General features: G+C 43.4%; 1 protein-coding gene across 2 annotated transcripts in view; it reads right to left on the bottom strand.

Annotated features, from left to right (window-relative positions):
• Nucleotides 1–20,149, bottom strand: part of WDR72 (WD repeat domain 72) — a 377,768-nt gene that overhangs the window by 205,209 nt on the left and 152,410 nt on the right. For both annotated transcript variants that reach the window (XM_030189229.1, XM_030189234.1), the window contains exons 12-13: nucleotides 17,078–17,299; nucleotides 3,718–3,938 (exon numbers count right to left, since the gene is read on the bottom strand). In XM_030189229.1, coding sequence (XP_030045089.1) covers nucleotides 3,718–3,938; nucleotides 17,078–17,299 — 443 coding nt within the window. The remainder of the gene's footprint in view (nucleotides 1–3,717; nucleotides 3,939–17,077; nucleotides 17,300–20,149) is intronic.

Here is a 20,149-nt window from a genome sequence, read left to right as displayed (position 1 = left end):
TTTCAATCCATAGGGATTCCAAGATGTGTTTTGTTTCCTACAGAATTTTCAATCTATTTGATTCAAGGCTGTCCTTAACATACAAAGAGGGGCATAATCGAACAGGGCCGGCCATCTCCGAGGGCGGCCATCTCCAGGGCTGGCTCTGAAAAGGGGCGGAGCCAACCGTATTATCAAAAAAGATGGCCAACCATCTTTTCTTTCAATAATACGGTCGGGCCCGGCCAAATCTCAACATTTAGGTAAAATGTTGAGATCGCCGGATTTAGATATCGCCTGATTTAGAGATGGCCAGCTTCAGTTTTCGGCAATAATGGAAACCGGGCCCGGCCATCTCAAACCCGGCCAAATGCAAGCCCTTTGGTCGTGGGAGCAGCCAGCATTGGTAGTGCACTGGTCCCACTCACATGCCAGGACACTAACCGGGCACCCTAGGGGGCACTGCAGTGGACTTCAAAAATTGCTCCCAGGTGCATAGCTCCCTTACCTTGTGTGCTGAGCCCCCAAAATCCCCCCCCAAAACCCACTCCCCACAACTGTACACCACTACCATAGCACTTAGGGATGAAGGGGGGCACCTACATGTGGGTACAGTGGGTTTTTGGGGGGTTTGGAGGGCTCAACATTTACCACCACAAGTGTAACAGGTAGGGGGGATGGGCCTGGGTCCACCTGCCTGAAGTGCACTGCACCCACTAAAAACTGCTCCAGGAACCTGCATACTGCTGTCAGGGAGCTGGGTATGACGAGGCTGGCATACAGGCTGGCAAAAAATAATTTTTTTTTGGTGGGAGGGGGTTGGTGACCACTGGGGGAGTAAGGGGAGATGACCCCGATTCCCTCCAGTGGTCATCTGGTCAGGTGGGGCACCTTTTTGAGGCTTAGTCCTGAAAAAAAGGGACCAAGTGAAGCCGGCCAAAAGCTCGTCAGGGCCGGCTTTGTTTTTTCCATTATCGGGCGAGGTGGCCATCTCATAACCATGCCCCCATCCTGCCCCGTCCCGCCTTTGCTACCCTGCCGACATGCCCCCTTGAACTTTGGCCGGCTCTGCGACGGAAAGCAGTTGGAGCCGGCCAAATTCGGCTTTCGATTATACCGATTTGGACGGGTTTAGGAGATGACCGGCCATCTCCCGATTTGTGTCGGAAGATGGCCGGCGATCTCCTTCAAAAATAAGCAGGAAAGTTACCCCTCCACAAATTCGATCTACCCTATCATTACTATATAATTTTTACCCTGGTATGATAGTGTCCCACTGGTTATCCTACTTTCACCAGGTCTCAGAGATGCCTATTTTATCTAATTTTTATTTAGTGCTATATATTCTAACTCTCTCATCTTATTTCTTAGGCTTCTGGCATTTGCATATAGACATTTCAAACTATGATTATTGTACCTACTTACATCTTGCTCAGTAGTTGACAGTGTTAATTTGCAATCTTTTGTCTGATTTTATTTAAGGATACCTGATCTACTATGGTCTCTTTTGCAACCTCGCTATCGGGATACCCTATCTTCCCTCTTTTCCTCCTCCCACCCCCCACCTATGGTACTTGCTCTAACCCTCCCTTTACTTGTACTCCTGTTTTCCTTCTGGCACGAGTGTTTACTTTCCTATCCATTACGCTGGTAGTTCTCTTCATTTTCCTCCTTTTTATTGATGTGTTAAACTGCTTGGTTCTGCTTGTCAATTGTAGTGGCATATAAATGCAAATAAAATAAATACATTTGGGCCATACATGCCAAGTTATACCTAGTTTTGGCATGTCCAGGTCAAACATATGTGCTAGATGAGGCAAATAGAACTAGATTCTATATATGGCACCAAAAAGTTGGCGCAGAAAAAAATGTGCTTAACTCTATTGTATTAACTGCGTCCACTGTTAGACGTGGTTTATAGAATATGTGTAGTGCCCAGACCCACAACTAAACTTAGGGGCAACCATTTATGTCAATTAAAAGCTGGTGTAAATACCTGTTAAGCACGCAGATTGGGCATAGTCTATAACAGTGTGACTAATTTCTAGAAATGCCCACGACCCACCCATGGCCATGCCCCCTCTTGCGATCCGCATATTAGAATTTACGTGCACATTAGTAAAATAACCCCTAAATTTGTTAATTGGAACATGCCAGCTTTGGGAAATGCACATCTCGGATGTCTTCGAATTTTCCTGGTATGAAAAAAAATGCATTTCTGTTATTCTTTCTCTACTGTTGCACTACAGACAGAATGTTCACAAACTTTCTTAGGTCACGACGCCCCTAGGCTACACATTTCCTCTCAAGTCTTCCCCCCACCCTTGCCACCCCTGTCAATAATGAGTCCTACTTTTGATGACAGAGATGCCCAAGCCCTGGTAGCTGAAGAGTCCACTGCCTGAGGTCCAAGTTCCAGAGCAAATTGGTGGCATGCTTCAGCCACTGACACCGGCATTTTCACACATGCCCTCCTTCTCTTCCCCCTTTCAATCTAGCATCTTCTCTCCTTCTCTCTCTCTCTCCCTCTTCCATCCAGCGTCTGCCCTCCTCTCCCCTTTCCATCCTGCGCCTGCCCTCCTTCTCTTCCCCCTTCCATCCAGCCTCTGCCCTCCTTCTCTTCCCCCTTCCATCCAGCCTCTGCCCTCCTTCTCTTCCCTGCTATATTCAGCCTCTGCCCACCTTCTCTCCCCCTTCCATCCAGCCTCTGCCCTCCTTCTCTTCCCTGCTATATTCAGCCTCTGCCCACCTTCTCTCCCCCTTCCATCCAGCTTCTGCCCAACTACTGTCCCCCTTCTATCCAGTTTCTTACCTTCTCTCCCCCTTCATTCAGCCTCTTCCCACCTTGCCTCCTCTTCCATCCAACCTCTACCCCCTCCCTCTTCCACCCAGCTTCTGCCCTCTTTCTCTCCCCTCTTCCGTCAAGCCTAAGCCCCGTTTCCCCATGTAATCCAGCGTCTGCCTCCTCTATCCACACACCCCTGCTACTGCAGCTTCTCTAGACCAGCAGCAGTGGCAAAGTAGGCTATAGCCACCACAAAGCAAGACTCTTCATTCATGTGGCTGCTGGCGGTGCCCTGGAACAGGAAATGATGTCCCAGGCGCAAGACCATCATATGTGCATATGGAGAGTCTGGCCCCACGGTGGCTGCAGCTTGTTTTGCTGCTACTGATGCTCATCTAGAGAAGCAAAAGCAGTGGCTTGGGTGGCAGAGCATTGAAATTCTGGGTTTAATGCCAGTGGTGGTCAGCAAAACTCTGATAGCCACTGGCTGAATATTGTGCTTGTAATTACCAGCAAAAGTGCTAGTAGGGTGCCTAAGTGTTATTCTTTAAAGTGCCATAGTGCATAAATGTAAGGGGTGTGTATTAACTGTAGGTGGAGCAAAGGCAGGTAATAGGCGGAGCTCAGGCAGAAAATAGGAGGAGCTTCCACTCATGCACTGTAAGTTACATGCATCCTTGTCTCATTTAGATGCCTGCCAGGTATATAGCTGGTGTAACTGTTGATGCATAAATGGAAGGCACACTGATATTCTGTAACAGAATTTGGGTGCCCATAAGCCATTATGGATTAGACCCTCACCATTCATCCTCAGAGCACCTAAATGGAGATAGCCACTTATTGAATTGCCCTCAGTATCTATTTTTAAAATGCTTTCAGAGAGTGAGTGACAGAGAGAGAAAGAGAAAGGCACATTTCGGTAGAAGTTGATATTTTTAGATGTAAATACTCACTTTGTAGCCTGCAGGTGGCACCAATAGTTTCAAAACTGGTCCAGCTTGGAACGTAAAGTTCTGTAAAATCTCTCCAGTGAACACATCCCAGAGGATCACTGATGAATCTTGGCAACCCGATACCAGCCAGTTTGGATCAAATTGGTCAGATTCAGTGTGTGGATAAAGTAAACAAGTGACGCATCCATTATGGCCTTCAAAGACCCTGTGGGGCAGTGAACCTGAAAATTTTAAAAAGGTACTTTGTCAATGTCTAGTATAATTTATTTTAACTTGAATTGCTCTAGCATTTTACTTTATAAATATGCAGTACAGAGACGTTCCCACTAGAGTGAACAATCTTTAACTTCATGCTATGGAAGACATAAGTGAAAGATCAAGTTTGTGGTTTGGTAGCACCATTGGTTAACATGTGTTGTCATGCTCAGGGATGGCTTAGCCATGAGACAAACTAGGCAATCACCGATGGTGGCAGCTTCTGGGGGGCCAACAAAAAGAAGTTGCAGTCAAAGTAAAACTGTAGACATGAGTGGGAGTGCAAGGTTAAAGGTTTGCCTAGGGCATGGGATTAGTTTGACAGTTTCATTTGAGGAGGCAAAGGGTGGGGCATGTCTTTCTCGATCTCCTTTGAGCCCGCTGCTGCCCCCCCCCCCCCCCCGCTGCTGCTGCCACCAAAGCACTGGAGGCACCCGTTAACACCCCCCCCCCCGTCTTCCAATATCCCGAGCCACTGGCAGCCTCAGCAAAAGCAGCAGCATGCACACCGCTTTAGACCTGCCCCGGAGGCCCTTCTCTCTCTCCTACAGCTTCCCGTCTACATGGGAACAGGAAGTTGAAGGAGAAAAAAAGGCTTCCGGGGGCAGGTGTAAAGCAGCATGCGTTCTGCTTTCTCGCAGAGGCTGCTGGTGGCTCAAGGGATTGGAGGATGGGGTGGCAGCTCGTTTAGAGGGGCACTTCCACCCCCTTGCCCCCCAAACTACCGCCCATGGCCTAGGGTGTCTAATATCTTTGCACAAACCCTGGACATACTGGAGCCCAAATATTTGTTTTTTGATTTGTTAAGGCATGTGATGGTCAGGTGAAGGATGAAGGAACAAACTGAGGGGGGATAGTCTATGGAGTGCTACAGCTTAGCATGATAGACATGACTTGAAGGTTGCCTTCTACTTTTGGAAGGTTAGGCGACCTGTGTTTCATGAGTCTTTCAAGTGGGAATTAAAGATGAGGAGAAAGATGGACAATTATATATATGATAGATAAAAATATTGCTCAAGCAAACTTACAGCATTTTTAGAGCTTATGTACTATACGTCCCTGCCCAAAAGAGCTTACCATCATGAATGGCAATTCTATAACTGCATGCATAAGTGCACAGAAAAGAGGCATTATGTAAGGCACTATGCAGTATTCTCTAAGGAACCATGTAAGTGCTTTAATGCATAACTGCATGAGGACACACATGTGGACAGAGTATAGGAGGGACATGGGCATGTCTACAACTTATAGAAACAGGTCACACATAGAAAAAGGATGCGCATATTATCAGGGAAGAGTGGGCAAATAGGAGAGAATTCTATACATGTAGCTCAAAAATCAGCACTGAAAAAAACCTGTCACTAAGCGCAATTCTATAAAGGGTATGTGCCCATTATAGAATCACACATAGTACTGATTCCTGCACGTAACTTTGGGCACCAAAACTTACGCCTGCTGAAACCTGGTGTAAATGTCACCCAAGTTGAGAGCACTGAGGCTGTATTCTATAACTACACAAACAACTGTTCGGAATGACCCTGGCACACCCATGCCCTCCCATGGCCATGCCCCCTTTTGGGATATGCGCTATGAGAGTTAGGTGCCCTGCCTTATAGAACAGCACGCAGCCAGATGTGCTCAGAAATTCTAATGGCTGTCGGCACCCTATTACTGATGGGTATGAGCTCATTAACCAATTAATTTACGTGAACATCTCAGCAGCATACTCAAATTTGGGCATGCAATTCTGAGCGTCATATATATAATCTGAGGGATAGTGTGCACTCTTTAAGAAAAATGCGCATTATCCCCTCATTCAATAATTTTACATGCCTGATTTTATGCTTAGTATGCAATATTGCATGCACAGGTTATGATAGTGCTCCTGCGCTCTCTGGCACCGCCTATAAGGGTGAATTCTATAAATAGCACCTAAAAAAATCAGAGCTGACCCCCCCCCCCCCCCACAAGCACTATCCTATAAGATGCGCCTAAAGTAATATCGATTGTACCTTTTTACTCTGGAATGGCGAATGCCATGAAGGAACATTGTAAGCCACATTGAGCTTGCAAATAGGTGGGAAAATGTGGGATACAAATGCAACAAATAAATAAATAAAGTTACGTGCAATATAGCGCTTAAGCACAGGGGTCATGCATAAATTTAGGCATGTCCATTTGCACCAACAAAAATGTGGTGCAATTGCCCTGCCTATGTTATGTCACTTTAAAAGGTCAGATTCCAAACTTTCAACGAGTGAGAACTAGAATTATAAATTCACACACACACACACACACACAACACTCACGACAATCCCATTAGTGACCTCAGTGACAACTCATTTCACGTGAGCAATCAGCCCATGACTTGCTTTAATCCTCATCGGTCACAAAAACACTTCTCTACCCTTTTATTTCTTATAAGTTACAAGATATTTAATGAATTGAGTTAAATTAGCTTAAAATCAGCTTTCATGTGTGTCCTAACTGCAGATCTGCTACCCAATATTTACTACTACTACTTAACATTTCTAAAGCGCTACTAGGGTTACGCAGCGCTGTACAATTTAACATAGAGGAACAGTCCCTGCTCAAAGAGCTTACAATATTTATGTGCAGAATGCCTTTATTCTATAATTGCACATGGAATCCACACCCCACCCCAAAACACCCATGACCTTCTCATTTCCATGCCCCTTTTTCTGGGACACACAAAAAATTTAGGCGCAAATCACACACCTAAATGTACACACATACATGTTAATTGATTTCAATTAGTTCCAATAATTGCTTGTTAAAAAATCAGTTATTGGCAGTAATTGGTTAATTATTCAACTAAATTGTGCATGCAAAGTGAGCACACACCCAAATTTGCTCTCATAATTTTTGGCGACTTCTATAGAATTAGGGTGATAACGTGCTGGCTGTGTTGTACTACCTGACTGCCCTATGCGATAAATGCAGAGCACACCCCCAGCATTTACCATAAAGACTTTCCAGTTACTACATACTACTTTTATTTATTTATTCGGATTTACCAGCTTTTTTAAGGAATTTACTGAACAATAAGTCAAACATAAGCAACAGACAATTACAGCAGTAACAATATTCAAATAACAATACAAAGTATGGCAAACTATGCTACATTACAATGTCAATACAATATGCAATAAAACATTTTAATAGATAGCATAGGGTGTAAGCAAAGATGGAAAATATAGGTAGATAATATAGAGTAACAGAAGAAAAGGGAATAATTTAAAGAAAGTTGCACATGAGGTCAAAAAGGTGCTCGAATATTATCTTAGTTGGGGTATAAGTTGATAAACATGTCTCACTATAGTATGTGCAGCCGGTGTCACTCCATGTGTGTGTGTGTGTGTGTGTGTATGTGTGTGTGAGAGAGAGAGAGAGAGAGAGACTAGCAAATTAGTTACATCTCCCATTAAAGGCCTGGTTGAAGAGCCAAGTTTCACCTGCTTCCAGAAGTAGATATAGTCTTGTGTTTAGTGAAACCTTTCAAGAAGTGCATTCCAAAGTGTTGGAGCTACTCTGGAGAAGGATTGCTCGTGGGTATCACATCATGTGATGTCCTTTGGAGAGGGTGTGGTTAGGGATACTCTTTGGGAGGACCTTAGTGACCTTGGAGGTGTGTAGAGGGAGATCCTGCTTTTCAAGTAATTATTATTATTATTATTATTAGCATTTGTATAGCGCTACCAGACGCACGCAGCGCTGAACACCTGATACAAAGAGACAGTCCCTGCTCAAAAGAGCTTACAATCTAAATAACACAGACAGACAAGACAGTTACAGGTGAGGGAAGTACTGGGTGAGAAGGAAGGGAGGAGCAAGGGGAGGGCAAATGAGTAGAGGCTAGGAGCCAAAAACAGCAGTGAAAAGGTGGGTTTTCAGCATGGATTTGAAAACAGGTAGAGATGGAGCTAGTCATATAGGTCCAGGAAGACGATTCCAGGCATAAGGTGCCGCAAGAGAAAAGGAACGAAGCCTGGAGTTAGCAGTGGAGGAGAAGGGGGACGACAAGAGAGGTTTGTCCAGAGAGAGAGTTATCTGGACCATTTCCTTTAAGGGCCTTTAAGATCAGATACAGAGTTTTAAATTTAGCCCTGTATTATACTGGCAGCCAGTGAAGGTTTTGCAAAAATGGTGTGATGTGGTCACGTTGCTTGCAACCTTCTCAACTGGAGCTAAAGCAGAGCCTTTGTAGGCAGACCATTGTGGAGTGCATTACAGTAATCCAGTCTGGATGTTATCAGACGTGCACAAGTGAGACAAGACTTGCCTTCTCAATGTAAGGAGAGATACAACGTAGTTGTTGCGAGTGATAGAAGCTGCACTTGAAAGTTGCTTGGATTTGGGGATCAGAGTTAAGTGTTGAATCTAGCTGTATTCCAAAGTTCCTGACTTGTGATTTGAGGGGGAATTTGTATTTACCAAAAAAAGATTTTGGTGTGAAGTATGTGCCCACTTATGTTAGGGCCCTATAGAAGCTTGGTTTTACTTGGGTTCAGGCAACGTTTGTTGTTTTTAGCCCATTCTTGAACTGATGTTAGACAGGTAGTCAGTTTATTCAGGGCTTGTGGGTAAGTCAGGTTCAATGGATATGAATAGCTGCACATCATCTGTTAAATGTACGTTAACAGAAACACCGATCATGTTTTAGTAAAAAGGCTCCTTAGAGTTTAAGGACACAACTTTGAAAACTGTAAATTTTGGTGCAAAATCCATGGGAAATGTTACTTACTATAGGATTTGCACGAAATCTTAGAGGGAAACTACTTTCTCTTTGAACTGGGTGTACTTTTAGACATGTTTTAACTGTGGACAATTTTCAGAAAGCACTTACACCTGGGACAATCATTTTTTATCTGTGTAAGTAAGTAGCATAATATGCCATAATGTGTACCATTAGTTTATTGCTGCAATTGTCTGTTTCCTATGTCTGACTATTCTTGTTGTACACTACTTTGGGAGAACTGCCTCAAAAGGCAGTAAATACATAAATAAATAAATAGCTTTTTAAATCTTCCCCTTATGTTCATGTATGTTTATTACAGGATTGTTCTGAGAGGGGTGATGGATGAGATCATCATGATTGTTCTTTTTTAAGAATCAGAATCTTAGGAGAGGGTGTGGCCATTGAGCCTGACATTTAATTGAGGATGATGATGCAAGGTTTAATGCTCACCTAATAATCTTGCACTAGCCCTGTCACTCTGGATGTTGGTACTCACTGTGGCAGTCTTTCCTAGGTCCTTCAGATGATGCAAAATTCCCTGTACATATTCTGCAAAATGTTTCATTTCTGTTTTCATTCCGTGCCACATTTTCTATTGATTCGAAGGTTTGCATGTATGAATGAGGCTAGCATTTCTTTTATTTTCGAGGTACTGGGTGGTTGGAAGATCTGGTATAGTTTATCCCATTAGATATGCATCTCAATCGACTTGTGCTTCATTTCAGTTTCTGGGAAGAACCCAAAGGAGTGTATTTTAAAGGTCAAAGGAAACATAAATCATATTTCTTTTCTCACTTTCATCTCTTGCATATCTTTTTTAGAGCAAATGCTGTTTTAATAATTTATAGTGCAGTTCATTACTAGGGTTTGTTAGTGCCTCTGAAATCATAACGAGAGATGATCTAAAACTTAGCTCTATGTTTTATGGCTGCTGGAAACAACATATTGGACCTACAAGCTTAAGGTTAGTATGCATGGACTCGTGTTTCCACTCCTACCCTAACTGACATCATATTCATGCACTTTTCTGATTTCATGTGCAATTTTTAGTCCCTTTATTTCTATCTAACTCCTGTTACTCTGACTTATCTGTCTACATGTTCCATCTCCACTTACACCCTATGTTGTCTATTACAGGGGTGGGCAACCTGAGGCTGTGAGACTAAGGGATGTATACACAGAAAACATCATTAACCAGAGATTTGGTGATTTTATACTTCAATTCATGAATATTTTCAGAATAGCCAGAATCAGATGAGCACTAATGCAGTTTGGTTTGATATTAATTATTCAGGTGTTTATTGAGGCAATTCTTTGGTGTCTTCAGATTGAGCATTGTCTCATTGCTATTTCGTGCAATTTTTGGATATTTTGTACTCTTTCATGACCCCTGATACAGGCAATTTTGCCAAAACATGGACCGTGTCGGGTCTGTCCAATAAATTTGAGTTGACGCCCCTTGTCTTGAAGGCTCCTTGTGCTTTTTGTTCACTGCTCCTGTGTGAGTGAACTTCGGTTCCCTCTCCTACGTTTACAGAAAAGCCACTCTAGCAGTTTGTTTCCATTGTTTTAGTTAGTTTTTTACATGTTTATTTATTTATTTATCACAGGTCTATGGAGCTCTGTAGATTTCCGCTTATGACATTGCCCACTATGGATAGCATTGACATTCATGCAGCCCTCTATGTATAAAGGTTGCCCACCTCTGATCTATTAAGATGTTTTATTGTGCATTGTGTTGGCATTGTAAGTAGCATATTATGCCATAGTATGTATTGTTATTTGAATTTTTTTTCTGCTGAAATTGTCTACTGCTTATGACCAGATTGTTCTTGCTGTGCACAGCCTTGCTTGAATTTCTTCAAAACCGTGGTAAATAAATCCAAATAAATTAGTTAATAAGCAAATAAATAAATAAATATTGCATGCATGCAGTAGAGCAGATTATGCAGTAGTCCGCGGATTCTATATATGGTGTCCAAACTGGCGCGCCATTCGAAGATCTGTATGCAAATTAATTGGCTTAAGAGCAAATTAGTTGCAATATATTGATGTTAACAATCTATTGCTGTTAACTGACATTGTTAAATATCTACATGCGCATCTTCTTGGGTTCTATTCTATAACCCTATATGCCTAAATCCTCTAGCATGTGTGGCTAGTGGCAGAGCAGGGGCATTCCAAAAAATTGCACGCAGAGATATAAGAACCTAGGAATAGCCATACTGGGTCAGGCCAATGGTCCATCTAGCCCAGTAACTTGTTTCCAACAGTGTCAATCCAGGTCACAAGCACCTCGCAGAAAACCAAATAGTAGTAACATTCCATGCTACCAATCCCAGGCGAAGCAGTAGTTTCCCCATGTCTATCTCAATAGCAGAATGTTACTATGGACTTTTCATCTAGGAACTTATCCAAACCTTTTATAAACTCACATACTCTAACCTCTGTTACCACATCCTCTGGCAATGAGTTCCTGAGCTTAACTATTCATTGAGTGAAAAAAATATGTGTTCCTGTTTGTTTTAAATATTCCATGTAATATCACTGAGTGTCCCCTGGTCTTTGTACTTTCTGAAACAGTGAAAAATCTATTCACGTTTACCCGTTCTACACCACTCAAAGTTTTGTTGACCTCAATCATATTCCCTCTCAGCTGTCTCTTTTCCAAGCTGAAGAGCCCTAACATCTTTAGCCTTTCCTTATACGAGAGGAGTTCCATCCCCTTTATCATTTTGTTCGCTCTTCTTTGAACCTTTTCTAATTTCCCTATATCTTTTTTGAGATACGGCGACCAGAATTGAACACAATACTCAAGGTGAGGTCGCACAGTGGAGTGATATAGTGGCATTGTAATATTCTTGGTCTTATTTTGCATCCCTTTCCTAATAATTCCTAGCATCCAATGGGAGGTGCTGCTTCAATATTGTGTTTTCAATTACTAGGCTCAAGCAGATTCCTGGAGTCCTGCAGAACTTGCCTGTCCTTCACTATTGAATATTGATAGTGAAACAGCATCATAGACTGAAACTAGCACCTTTTAAAATCTAACATGCTTTTGAGCCGGTGTAAATCCCAATGTGCAAACTTTCCCATATCTTGCCCTAAATCACATCCCTTGACATCTCTTCATACTGCAGATCTACACATGTAAAATAATTGGTTTTCTGAAATCAAGTTTAGTACATGTGTGTGACATACAATGGACTTAGATACAAATCAATTTATGCATCCAGCTTTTCTTACATAAGTACACAACTGTGGAACGCTTTGCCCAAAACCGTGAAATCTATCCACAACCATCAGGAAGTCACTGAAAACCAATTTGTTTAAGAAGGCCTATCCCCCTGACCCAAATTAACTTTCTACTTCCTGCGACACAGCAAAACTGTGGACCGTATTGGACTTTTATCACCACCCCCTCTATTTCTTTGTTGCTTTTATTTATGTTTCTTATATGCCTACTACTATATTGTGTATTTGTATTTTACGGAACCGGAACCTGCCTCTACGGTATTGTGTAAGCCACATTGAGCCTGCAACTAAGTGGGAAAATATGGGGTATAAATGTGTTAAATAAATAAATACATATGTAAAAGCTGTAAATACCTGGAATGCCCTCCCAAGGTAGGTGGTAGAAAACTGGTGATGGAATTCAAAAGCAAATGGGATGAATACAGAAGATCCGTAATTAGAAAATGGATGGTATAAAAAACAAAACTTGAATGACCATCCAGCTTATAATCGAACGAGAAAAACGCCCAAGTTCCGACCTAAATCGGGAGATGGACGTTTATCTCACAAAAACAAATAAAGCGGTATAATCGAAAGCCGATTTTTGGGCGTTTTCAACTGCACTCCGTCGCGGATGCGGACAAAGTTTATGGGGGCGTGTCAGAGGTGTGGCGAAGGCGGGACTGGGGCGTGGTTATCTGCCGAACAAAGATGGGCGCATTTCAGCGATAATGGGAAGAAAGTATGCGTTTTTAGCTAGAATTTAGGACACTTTTCCTGGACCCTGTTTTTTTCACGAATAAGGCCCCAAAAAGTGCCCTAAATGACCAGATGACCACTGGAGGGAATCGGGGATGACCTCCCCTGACTCCCCCAGTGGTACCTAACCCCCTCCCACCACAATAAAATGATGTTTCACACATTTTATTTTCACCCTCAAATGTCATACCCAGCTCCCTGGCAGCAGTATGCAGGTCACTGGAGGAGTTGTTAGGGGGTGCAGTGGACTTCAGGCAGGTGGACCCAGGCCCATCCCCCCCTACCTGTTACAATTGTACTGCTTAATGCTTATTAGTCGTCCAACCCCCCCAAACCCACTGTACCCACATGTAGGTGCCCCCCTTCACCCCTTAGGGCTATAGTAATGGTGTAGACTTGTGGGCAGTGGGTTTTGAGGGGGATTTGGGGGGCTCAACACACAAGGGAAGGGTGCTATGCACCTGGGAGCTCTTTGACCTTTTTTTTTGTTTTTGTAAAAGTGCCCCCCTAGGGTGCCCGGTTGATGTCCTGGCATGTGAGGGGGACCAGTGCACTACGAATCCTGGCCCCTCCCACGAATAAATGTCTTGGATTTATTCGTTTTTGAGCTGGGCGCTTTCATTTTCTATTATCGCTGAAAAACAAAAACGCCCAGCTCACACATGGTTGAATAAAACATGGGCGTCTATTTTTTTCGAAAATACGGTTCGGTCCGCCCCTTCACTGACCCGTTCTCGGAGATAAACGCCCATGGAGATAGGCGTTTTCGTTCAATTATGCCCCTCCATATGTGTGTAATGTTTTGAATGGTGCTTAGATGGCGTCTCTGGCTGTGAAGAACTAAGGCCAGTGCCAGACAGATTTCCATATTTGGCAAGACAGTTTAGGATGGGCTGAAGATGGCTTAGCAACTCCAGTAGATGGAACATAAGGACAGTGCTGGACAGAATTCTTCGGTCTGTCCCAGAAATCGCAAAGAAAGACCAGGATTCGGTATTTTATATCACATTCACTGCTGGTTTAACCATTAATTGATCATGAGTGTGAATGTTGGGCAGACTGGATGGACTGTTCAGGTCTTTACCTGTCATCATCTACTATGTTACTATCCTGCTTATTTTTGAAGGAGAAGGGCGGCCATCTTCTGACACAAATCGGGAGATGGTCCCAGAAAACAACAAGGCAAACGATCTGCAAAATCCAATGTGGAAAACAAACCAGCAGATCAGTATAATATCCAAAAGACCTTTATTGAAGATACCGTTATATATCAGAACAAACATATAAGGAACCTTCTTCATAAAAAACCAGAATGAGCAGCATGAAATAGAATATCCTGGATAACGCCAGATAAACAATGAATTGTCTCCAGGATATTCTATTTTATGCTGCTCATTCTGGTTTTTTATGAAGAAGGTTCCTTATATCTTTGTTCTGATTTATAATTTGATACCGATCTTATTTAAGAAAGATACAGACTAGCCCCTGACGCAGCCCTATTGTTGGGCGAAACAGGGCCTGTGTCGGGCATTTGTTTCATACACGGTATCTTCAATAAAGTTCTTTCGGATATTATACTGATCTGCTGGTTTGTTTTCCACAAATCGGGAGATGGCCAGCCATCTCCTAAAGCCGGCCAAATCAGTATAATCGAAAGCTGATTTTGGCTGGCTTCAACTGCTTTCCGTCGCAGGGCCAGCCAAAGTCCAAGGAGGCGTGCCGGCATTGTACCGAAGTCGGGATGGGGGCATGGTTAAGAGATGGCCGGCCTCGGCCGATAATGGAAAAAAAAAGGCCGGCCCTGACGAGCATTTGGCTGAATTTACTTGGTCCCTTTTTGTTCACGACCAAGCCTCAAAAAGGTGCCCGAACTGACCAGATGACCACTGGAGGGAATCGGGGATCACCTCTCCTTACTCCCCCAGTGGTCACCAACCCCCTCCCACCCCCAAAAAAAATTTTTAAGCATTTTTTTGCCAGCCTCTATGCCAGCCTCAAATGTCATACCCAGCTCCATCACAGCACTATGCAGGTTCCTGGAGCAGTTTTTAGTGGGTACTGCAGTGCACTTCAGGCAGGCAGACCCAGGCACATCCCCCCCAACTGTTACATTTGTGGTGGTAAATGGGAGCCCTCCAAAACCCACCCGAAACCCACTGTACCCACATGTAGGTGCCCCCCTTCACCCATAAGGGCTATGGTAATGGTGTAGAGTTGTGGGGAGTGGGTTTGGGTGGGCTTTGGGGGGCTCAGTACCCAAGGTAAGGGAGCTATGCACCTGGGAGCAATTTGTGAAGTCCACTGCAGTGCCCCCTAGGGTTCCCGGTTGGTGTCCTGGCACGTGAGGGGGACCAGTGCACTACAAATGCTGGCTCCTCCCACGACCAAATGGCTTGGATTTGGCCGGTTTTGAGATGGCTGTCCTTAGTTTCCATTATTGGTGAAAACCAATGGCGGCCATCTCTAAGGTCGACCCAAATGTTGAGATTTGACCATCCCCGACCTTATTATCAAAACGAAAGATGGCCGCCCATACAGTCGATTATGCCCCTCCACGTTAAATGTGAACATCAAAAATAGTCCTTCTAAAATAGCTTCTTTAGCATGCACATGATAAACCATAATTACTGTCAAGGTATGTGCAAAAATAACCCGTTTGAAGACATTGCCCCTGACATAAAAAAGCACAATTGGTACAAGTTTAAGAAATTTCTGAGGTATTTTCCTCCCATTATAGAAAAAAATGAACATCTGGTTTATGGCTATATAAAGATGACAAGTCTGTTATGAAAGAATAACTGGAAGTATATATTGTGGAAGAGTAATAGAATGTTGACATCTGCACACATACACAATTATATGCCAGTATTTTGACACCTACAGGTTGGCATCCTCTTTATAGAATGACCTTCATAGTGTCAGAGCTCAGACTTGGTTTTGATTGAGCTGGAGGACAAGAGAACAGGAAGAATCTACTAGATCAAATAAAAATATTATAAAATGCATCTCAGGAAAGAAATGCATTTTAATGAATTTATATTTTAACTAGAAAGGGCAGATTAACAGAAGAGGTCTTATTTTGGGAAAAAACAACAACAACCCATAACACTTCATTCCACAATACATCACAAATCCAATTGTTTATAATTCCTGAATATGCAAATATTTGCAAATTTCCTGCTGCTAAAACTCTGCAGGTACCTAGAAAACAAATAAGGGAAAGGGAGAAGATGGGAATGAACAAATGGCTCTAGGTCAGTTCCCACCCACCAAATCCCATCTGGACAATTCCCACCACACCAGGGAGGACAATTCCCACCCATAACCCAAAAAAACACACTAGGACAAATAATCTCCCTCCCTTTTCTCTTCCACATTGTTTGGGAGGCCAGTACACCCTCCCCCCCCCCCCCCCCCCAACAACATTATCTTTTACATATCCCTTTTCCCTTCCAGACATGCAGTTCGTTTGGGGGGGGCAATGCCACCCCACACCCCCCAAACTAGGTTTGAACCTAATTCATGTTCAATCTGGGATCTAAATGTCATAAATAAGCAGTGTGTTCTTTCTAGCAAAAAAGGTGCCGGTACTCAAATGTGGGGCCACCCTTCAGGGGTGGGGCGATTACTGAGGGACCTACCCCACAATAGCCAGGCCCCCTGCAACCAGTCACAGAATCTATGATGAGGCAGAATTGGTGTGTAGAGCCTAAGCTCTTTCAGTTAAAACTTGGGGACCATGGGTCAACTTTAGCAGACAATGTAAAAGGTGCTGGTACTCAGTACCCCCAAGTACCCCTTCAAAAAAAGCCCTGTAAATAAGTAAATAAATACATAGATAAATACAAAGTGCAGTTCATGTGGGCAGACAATGCTCCCCCAAATCCCCCCAAACTAGACTTCAACCTAATTCAGCCCCTCAAAATGACACATTGATTACGATTTATTACAAATTACTACTCTACCTATAAAAAGTTACTCCATTATTATACGTCCTCTGTGTACATCTGTATGCTGCTCTAACCTCGTTTCAGATGCCATAAAAAAAGCACTGCCGGGTCTTATGGGACCCGATACTAAAAGAAGCTACGGGCTAGGGAGGGTGGGAAATGTCCCAGGGGGTGGGGGACTTCTTGGTGGGAATTGTCCCGGGGAGAATTGTTCCAGGTGGGAAATGTCCCAGGGAGAATTGGTGGGTGGGAACTGTCCAGTGGGAACTCACCTGATACCAATTAAATGATATACAAATGACCTCATCACAGCCCTCTTTATATTGTGCATATGACCAACAAAAACAAGTCATTATTTATTTTAAGCTTGTATGAAGGAAGCCCTACAGCATTATAATACTACCTCTCAATAAAGAATGGTCATCTAGAAGTCTTGCTCTTATAGCATGCAAAGCAAATGTTACAATTATCTTTCCATCTTCACAGCCACACACAAGTTTATCAAGGCTGGGTATGTACAGAGACGAAGTTACTGCCGCATAAAAGTGGCCAATGATGCCTTCAGGTGTGGAATTATATCTATTAAAGTTGTCCTGCAGAGTTGAAGTTACAGCTATTGGAATCTCTGAAAGAAAGAAAGAAGAATATTTTGCAGAAGAAAATGTATTTTCTAGTTTTCAAATATGTAAGTGGACATTATGCAAGATAGGCATATATTGATAGAATAGTGCTTAGGTGGAATATTTGCAAATGTGCATATATGTATGAACATCGGCATTTTGAATTAATTTGGGGTTAATTATCCCCTAGGTCCTGCCTGGTACTGCGGTTCAGTTGTCTAGTACCAGAGAGAACCTCGAGAAGGCTGATTGCACCTCAAATCTGACTCCATCTCTGAATTGAATAGTGGTTCTTATTCTTTAACCAAACCAAGGGATTATTAACAGATATTAGTAAAGAGAAGGAGAGACAGAATAGTTCTAAAGATTATAAATGTATTTACTTACCAAAGACACCAAAGAATATACAAGAAGCATGTACAATCAATTGGTTGTAGGAATATAATTCCCCAGTTGCAAACAAGTGCTATCTGTGTTTTAGTCTTATGTGATATATTTTATCACTCAAAGGTATTCATGGGAAAGCAATTGGGGTTTTAGCCAATTCTGGGGTGCTGCGGCTGTTTCCCATGGAGAGAGAGAGTAGCCGTGGCTGCCCCTCTCTAACTTGAAGCAGGAAGTACCCTAATTTTTATAGGTTTACTCAGGATATGGGTAATATCACAGTAAGCACATCTGATTGGATCTATGCTATGTCATGGTTAGCACTGATTGGCTTATGCTAATGAGTAGCTTCAAATCTTAAACAATATATATGCTAGTATTCTAAGAGGCTGATATTCAGAGCAATTTAAGCAGGAGGAGCCTCTCTTGCCTGCTTAAATAGCTTCCCGTTGCCTAACCGGGATATTTAACAGCACTTAACTGGACATTGTTGCTAAATATCTCCTGACACCACCCAAACAAAAAGTGGGCAGGTCAGGGGCAGCCCTGGAGAGGAGCCCAGGTTATGCGGGTGCCAGTAATATTCAGTGCCAGCACCCACATAACTTTTCTTATTAAAAAAAAAAGCTCTTCAGCCCCCTCATGCCCCCAACCATGCTCCTGGCTTCTTAAAAGACCTGTGAAAGAGGCATTGAGCTCCCCTGATACCCATCCCAATCAGAACCCCCCTCCTCAAGACCCTCTCCCAATTTGATCCTCCCTCACCCAGAAGCACTCCCCCAATTGAGGCTCTCCTTCCCATAGGCCCCTGGGCCTACCTTGAAACATCCCTGCGGTCTAGTGGGGTGGCAGCAGGAGCAATCCTCAGTTGATTGGGAACTTAAAGATTGGGGTTTAAAGGAGGAATTGTAGGTTAGTGATAGGCAAAATAAAAATATAAAAAGCAAATTTTATCAACTAATCTCCATAGTCTTTTCCACTTAATTTTAAAAACTTTGTACCACAGCATTAACAGATAGAATCTAGCAGGCACTGAAGGATCTACTTTAGTATTAAGGGGGAATAAAAATGTCCCCTATTTCCATCCCTCCAGCCCGCATCAAAAACCACCTTCTGCAAGACCCCCTGTCCCCCCAACCGTGAAGGTAAGCCCCCAGGCTTACCTACATCCCTGGTGGTCCAGTGGGGTCATTGGGGGCAGGAGCGCAGACCCCTCACTTCTCTCCCTTGTGGCACCTCTGTAAAATGGCTGGTGCAACCTCTTGCGGCAGCTCACAGTAATACTGCGAGCTGCCGAGAGAGGTTGCAGCACCCACTTAACAGAGGCAATGAAAGGGGCAGGAGCAAGGGTGCTTACCTTCATGGTTGGGGGGGCGGGGGGTTCTTGCGGGGGGGGGGGGGTCTTTATGCAGGCTGTGAGGAGGGAAAGCGGGGACACTGGCATGGGGGGGGGGGGGGGTCGACGGGACTTGGGGGCTTTTGTTTTTAACAAAAAAAAGTTATGCAGGTCCTGGCCCGATATTCAGTTTACTCCTGTCTCCATCTCACTAGATACCAGGGATAGTTTGAGGTAAGCTTGGGATGTCCTAAGAGAAAGTGATAGTGGGATCTTCCAGGTGAGGGAGGCTTCAACTGGGGGGATTTCTGGGTTTGGGGGCTTCAATTGGGGGGGCATTATGGGTGGGGGGTTTCTGATTGCGATGAGGATAGGGAGGAGTACCCAAAGCATCTGGCCACAATTTTGTGGCTGATGCACCCAGCAGAATATAATAATGATGCTTGCGAGTTTGATCTCAAGCAGAATTATGCATATACTGTGGGCGTGAATAACGTGCGGTAATTAAAGCTACCACAGATAAGTCACTACTATGTTAACTTAAGGTACAGTAAAAGCACAACTATTACTGCATGTTAATATCTACTCCCAAAATTTGTTCAGGTATTTTCCTGTCATTCAGGCTAAAAATGACATGGAAATTGTTGAAATTTCTCACGTTGTTTCAGATGAATGCATATCCCTAATCTTCACAGTGACTACAATATGCAAAGAAACCAAGGTCTTAGACCAAATGCATGCAAATATATCTCATGGATATTCATTGGATGCATATGAGAGGACAGTGTCAGTGATTCAAGAAGATCATTCTCATACTTGTATATTATCAGTGGAAGTATACTTCTTACAGGGGCCCTTTTACTAAGCTGCGTAGGCGCCTAAGTGCGCCCGACACGCATCAATTTGGAGTTATCGCCTGGCTATTATGAGGTCTGGGCGGTAATTTCTTTTTTTATGCATGCCCGCTACACGCGCTGTAATTGTTATTCTACACGCATAGACATTTTACCACATGGTTACCACGTGAGACATCGCTAAGTCAATGGCTGGCAGTAAGGTCTCAGACCCAAAATGGATGTGCGCCAATTTTTATTTTGTCGCATGTCCATTTTCAGCAAAAATTTTTAAAAAGGCC

The sequence above is a fragment of the Microcaecilia unicolor genome, chromosome 1 (assembly GCF_901765095.1).
Source record: "Microcaecilia unicolor chromosome 1, aMicUni1.1, whole genome shotgun sequence".
Taxonomy (NCBI): Eukaryota; Metazoa; Chordata; class Amphibia; order Gymnophiona; family Siphonopidae; genus Microcaecilia; species Microcaecilia unicolor.
This window is presented reverse-complemented; position numbering and strand designations above follow the sequence as displayed.